This window comes from Panicum hallii, chromosome 7, assembly GCF_002211085.1.
Source record: "Panicum hallii strain FIL2 chromosome 7, PHallii_v3.1, whole genome shotgun sequence".
NCBI lineage: Eukaryota > Viridiplantae > Streptophyta > Magnoliopsida > Poales > Poaceae > Panicum > Panicum hallii.
The window spans coordinates 26,827,407-26,833,652 of NC_038048.1; the positions used below are offsets into that span (position 1 = coordinate 26,827,407).

General features: G+C 46.9%; 1 protein-coding gene across 1 annotated transcript; it reads right to left on the reverse strand.

Moving 5' to 3' along the window:
* Positions 1-567: 567 nt before the first annotated feature.
* On the reverse strand, positions 568-5,750 carry LOC112901283 (beta-glucuronosyltransferase GlcAT14A-like). The gene is made up of 4 exons (XM_025970161.1): positions 4,913-5,750; positions 2,847-2,922; positions 2,634-2,749; positions 568-1,518 (listed from the first exon to the last, which is right to left on the reverse strand). Exons 1-4 carry the CDS (start codon positions 5,436-5,438, stop codon positions 1,007-1,009), a joined length of 1,230 nt encoding a protein of 409 aa, XP_025825946.1. The 5' UTR covers positions 5,439-5,750; the 3' UTR covers positions 568-1,006.
* Between the last annotated feature and the right edge of the window lie 496 nt (positions 5,751-6,246).

Below are 6,246 nucleotides of genomic sequence, written 5' to 3' on the forward strand. Positions count from 1 at the left end.
ATTGGCAGAGCCTTGGTGCCACAGATCTTGGCACCGTGGTCAACGCCGAGATCTGTGGCACTGAGATCGGTGCCAAGATCTGTGGCGCCAAGGCCTTGCCACATCAGCGCCCACTAAGCTGCCACATCAAATGGGGGGCTGACACCTCAATGCCATGAGTCACGGCGCGAGACGTGTTACCTCGACGTCGTGCCGACTCTCAAGGTCCAAAGTTGAGTTTATGTCGCTCAGGGATGCAAATGTGAAATTATTTCAAAAAGAGCCAAAATGCAAAAAATTTGGTAGTCGGGGCCTCCGGGGAGTTTGGTGGGTCTGGACAATAATAGTTCAAGAAAGTGGCCCATATATTACAAAGTCCCTTGCTGCCTTTCTTGTCCTGCCGAACAAGCTCTTTCTAAGCCCATTGGCCCATTCCCTTTCTTTTACAAGCTTGTGACAGTTAACTCAATCGGTAATCGATCACAAAGAACATTCCTAATTTGCCTGTTTTTCTTCTTTCTTTTTTCATTTCTAGAGTAGCGCCGGCGGAATGAATTCGGCCAGCGCAGAAGAGTTTTCACATATCAATGTTAAACAATTTTTTCGCCTTACAAAGAGCTCATGCGATGACACGAGCACACCAAGGAGCTGCATTATCAGTATCAATATAATACAGACTTATATACTTATCTCAAAGTATCATCTATACAAAGGTGCTGCAACAAGGTATATGAGCAGATCCTATTTCTGTGTCCTACCTACACGATCAAAAATAGGGCAAAGCAGCTACGGCTAGTATACAGTATACCTTACCTAATCTGTATAAACACTACCACTGCTCTTACCATGCAGCCTTGAATATTTGGAATGCAGTATCGGGTGCCCATCACCTGAATCTGAGACCTTTTTGCCATTTCCATATGACTCCGTCATGTGCCTTCTGTTTTCTTCAACGCGTAGGATAAATCCCTATCATTGTAATTCCATCACTTCACCTCCTGAACAATAGATACGAATACTGATTCAGCTAGCTGCACCCTCTTGTCTGACTGATCTCAGAAATGAACTGCCTGAGCCGCTCCCCTCCACGTCCAGGTCTGACAGTATTGATATCACCCCATTTTGAGCATGAGTCCGCATCTGTCCCATTCTGTTCTTTGCCCAAGTTCGGACACCATACCCCCGGAACCAACTGGACTGGAGACCGGTTTAGTAGTTCATCATCCAGCTTCTTCAGCACCTGTGTGTCCTCCTCAAACCGCCTCGCAAAGGCAGCACCACTGTTCACCATGTTCCCAAAGTGCGATTCATTGAGAACAAGTGGATCGAGGCCTGGAGGGTTATCCCAGACAAAGTACCGCAGATCACCATTGGCAGTTGTGTTCCGGAAGTCGGAAGAGTTGCAGATGAGAGTCTGGAAGTAGGACTCCATGGAATAAGCTGTGTTGGCAAAGTACATAAGTAGTTTGCGGGGTAGGTTGTCCCAACCATGCACACAGTGTTCAGCAAAGTTCCTGCTCAGAATTACCCAGGGAGAACCTGCAAGACAGCAAATACTACAAATTAGAAACTTAATATAACTTTGTGGAGCACAATAAATTTTCCTATAATTGTACACAAGCTAAAAAATTTATTGATCGCATATAGCTAGATGTAATTGTAAATAGTTGTTTGGCCCAGCATAATAAGTTTCTGATAACAGTGGCATTGTAGCCATCATAGGAAGAGGACCTTACTCTCTAGAGTGTAGATGGACAGAAAGAAGGCTAACATGCAGCAAGGCGATAACTAAATCGTAATCCCATTTTGGCAAAACAGCACTGTAAAGCCACGAACTATTTCACTTTATGCGATCAAGCCCCCAAAATTGTTTTCCACTTTATGTAATCAAGCCCTTTAAAAGTCTAGTTTGATTTTGTTGATGGGATCCCTTACATAGTTTGTTTCATTTTGAAGCTTACATTATTGAAATCTAATCAGGTCCTTGCTTACATGATTACTCCCTCCATTTCAAAATATAGATCGTTTTGACTTTTCTAAATTCATAGATTTTGCTATGCATCTAGACATATATTATATCTAGATACATAGCAAATACAATGAATCTAAAAATCCCAAAATGACCTACATTTTGGAATGGAGGGAGTACCAAAGAAATGAAGCCCTTTAACTCTTAGTAGCATGTCATTTTTTTCCTCAACTCCAAAGTACTTACTACAGAAACATAAACTATTATTGAAACATTATAATCTTATATAAGAGATACTTTTAGTAAATGATACATCAGAGAACTTTGAATACAGAATTATTTTGTTTGAACATCTACTGTTCATTTATGAAATTTAACTCCAGAAAAGATTAATAGTCTAGATGATAACAAATAACCTTACAAATTTTCGTTTTTAATCACCATTCGCTCACATTAATATGTATGTTATTACCTGGAAAGTAGGAGAGATTTCATTGAACATAACAAATGGTAAGATGGCTCTAATAACATTATCACATATCTGAAGGGCTTGATAGCACAGAATTGAATAGCTTTGGGCTCTAGATTTTGAGGACTTATTGAACAAAATGGAATAATGCATTTTATTTGGTAAATTCCTTGGCTTTCCAAATAAGTCTGAACAAAAAATAATGCCTGGACAGACCTGTGAATATCTGGAATGCATCAGGCATTTGTCTTATTTCTTTTGAAGGGAAGGGTTCAGTGTTTCTGTCCATATATAGACTTGGATCAACAATAATCTTTTCAAATCTTTCATGCCTGCAATGGAGAATAGAAAAGAAACTTTAGAGGACAAAATCACAAAACAGAACAGTGTTAGGAAGAATCTAGAAATTATCCTACCAGCAGAACTCACCTTTTCCATCCAAGATCACTTGTGTGATCAATAAAGTTGAGGTCCCTTGGCACAGAAGAAAAGGCATAAAGGAGATCTACATGAACAAACAAGATGTTTTATTTCAATGGAAAAAAGTAATAAAGTGGTAAGAAGCTGATAAACAGAATTTCCGATAAATAAACAATAAACAGTATGTACCAAACTGTACACCGTATATTGCTCGTAAGCTACCAGAACTAGCTTGTAAATGTGATTGCTATTTTTTTCAGATTCTCATCAATGGGAAATTCTGCATCAAATAAATGAAATATTCAGAAATGAAGGGTGCTCTTCTTTCTTCAGGCTCTCATCAGCAGAATTTGCAACTCTATTTACTCACGAGGAAAGAAATGTATCATTTTTTCCCTCAACTTTTGAACAACTGGAACTGAAATAACTTTGTGAGAAAAACAACTGAACCATCTGGGAGTCAGGGACCTTGCATATGTGAAATTAAGTACAGCGAAAAAAATGAAATAATCACATGAATAGCAGCAACCAGAGTCATCACACTTTAAGTGCTCAACTGTATTGAGCAATTTACTCTGAAGGTTGTTGTAGAATTGATTCCACAAGTACCACTAACAATTACCAGTGCAAATCAAGCCTGTAGGCCAATTTGGTCCATAAGCAGAACTCAACAGCATAAGTGAGGATGCTACCGTATTGGAACAACAAAAACCAGAAGTTGACAAAGGCACATGTAGTAATTGGCAGTTTCAAGGACCGACAGGACGATTAATAACAGGAGCATTAGGTAGGATTCCGTGCCAATTCATTCTAAAGCCATCCACCAAGCCGAACACACCTACATTGATGCCCCAGCTACCAACATAGAATCGACCAGGCTCCAACCAGACTGTCAATGCCATGACAATAGTAGGCCTATTGTACCATGTAGCGGAAGCAGGGCATCCATCACACGTATCCTGGTCACTACAAACTGAATCATGTTATGGTCACAGCAATTAGCTAATCGCCTTCCCTCCTACCTACCATCAGGGAAAATGGACAAATATTTTCCCTTGTAATTCCAAATTTCAATGAGTAACTATCTGAAAGAAGTATTTCCGTGGATTACTAACCAATCTGCCATACTATCATATACAAAGAACCGCCATCTGCCATACTATCATATACAACGAAGCCATTAATTTGTCCAACCAACCAACAGGGTTGTGTTTAGGTTTTCTAGCATTTTTCTCCAGTTACAGCTCTTACTGATCACCAGGAGCACACATTAACTGCTCAACTATATTGAACAATTGACTCTGAAGGTTGTGGTGACATTGATTCAGCTAGTACCACAGACATCTACAGGTACAAGGCCAACTCGGTCCATAAGCACAGCTCAACAACAACACCATGTGGGTACAGTATTGGAACTATTGACACTGAAAGTTGTGGTAACATTGATTCAGCTAGTACCACGGACAACTACCGGTACAAAAAGAACCTATAGGCCAATTTGATCCGTAAGCATAGCTAAACAACACCACCTAGGTTGGTACAGTATTGGAACAGCCAAAAATCAGAAGTTGACAGTTGACAAAGGTGCATCTTGTGCCCGAAAGTTTCAAGGACCACCAGGACGATCAACACCAGGAGCATCAAAATTCAAAAAGCAGGATTTCGTGCCAACTCATTGTAAGGGCTGCTGGCTGCAAGCCTGCAACAGGGCTGCCCAGCTCATGAAGCCACCCAACCATACTGGCATCACGCCCCATTCTACTCTAGAAAGTAGTCGTAAATCACAAGCAGGGTATCCATCACACTTACTTGAACACGACACAATGACAATGAATCACATTCTGATTGATCACTGCGATTAGCGAATCACCTTTTCTCTGCCTACCATAAGAAGAAACTATGATTCTTTTTTGCGTGCAATTCAACATTTCCATGAATATTATCTTTTTTCTGGACAAATATTTCCTTAATAGATATTTGAAACATAAAATGCATTCCCATGTTTTAACAAAATTCATAAGGACCTAATGGAAGGAGCGGAGAGTATAGCACAGGGCGCGAGTTATTTTTCTTACCGTCCTGCGTGACGAGCGGGTAGTCCTCTGCGCTGAGCGTGACGAGCCAGTCCCAGTGGGCCCCGATCCTGAGCAGGACTGCCGCCCCGTGCAGCACGGCGGCGAGCGCCGACGACCCGGTCCGGTCGACCGCGTAGCCTTCCCCCACGACGTCGACGTTCCGGAACTCCTTCCACGCGGGCTCGTCTCGCCTCACCGCTTGCGCCAGCGCCTCCCGCTCCTCGGCGGCCGCCCCAGCGTCGAGGTGCAGCAGGTAGCGGTTGCGCGGGTGGTACACCGCCCGAAGGAGGCGCAGGATGCGGCGCGCGTCCCCGCCCGTGCCGGAGATCCAGTACGCGAAGGAGGGCGGGCGGCCGGGGCCCCACTCCGCCCGCGGCGGCGGCGGCGGCGCGGCGAGGGAGGCGGAGGAGGACCGCCAGGCGAAGAGGGGAGGTGAGGAGGAGGCGCAGAGCAGCAGGAGCAGGAACAGCAGCGCCGCTGACAGCGCCGTCACCGCCAGGCACGGGGGCAGCCTGTGCGGCCGCATACCGACGCTGCCGGGTTGTTATCGGTGCCGCTGTGGCTTTGCGGGGGAACGCCGGGCTGAAAGGGCGGTGGCTGGGCCAGCTAGCTTGCTCGGCCGTGGCGGCACGCGGCGGAAGGGGAGCGCGGCGTGCGGCGCCGGCCGGGTAGACCGTAGACGAGTCGTCGTGGGTGCGTGCGTGGAACGATGCGGGGAGAAGCGCCGCGAAGGCGACGGAAAGCCGGTAGTTTGAGAAGGCGACGGCGGATGGGGATGAGAGGAGGTGGCGCCGGCGCGCCGCTTGTCGCGTCCCGTTCTGGCTGCGGTTGGGGGTCGTCGGGGGTGGTGGTGGGGAGTTTCCGGTTGGCGTCTAGTCGTGGTGGGGCCGTGCAGGCGGCGTGCCGTGTTGGCTTGGGCGCGGCGCGTGGCGCTGCGCGGCGGTGGAGAGGTCAGAGGTCAGAGGTGGTGGGGGTTCGGCGGCCGCGCCCGCGCGCCATGTGGCGAGACGAGAGCACGCGATTTGGTCTCGTCGTTTTCGAGGTGTTTTCTTTTTCTTTCTTTTCCCTCTGCGGGAACGGGACTACGGCCGGCCGGCCGGCGGTGGCGTCGCACCTGGCAGGTCAGCTCAGGGTTGGCTGGCCGACGTGGACGGGGCGATGGGCCGGCCCTTCGCCATCGCCACCGCCCGGTTGGTTCGGCGGAGTATGCTCCGGCGGGAGGTGGGTTTAAGGTTGGCCGTACGCTACGCAGGCGGTACTATAGTAAGCGCGGTGCCGTACGGCGGCGGTGGAATGGGTGCGGTTCCACCAGACGGGTCGGTGGTGCTGGGTCC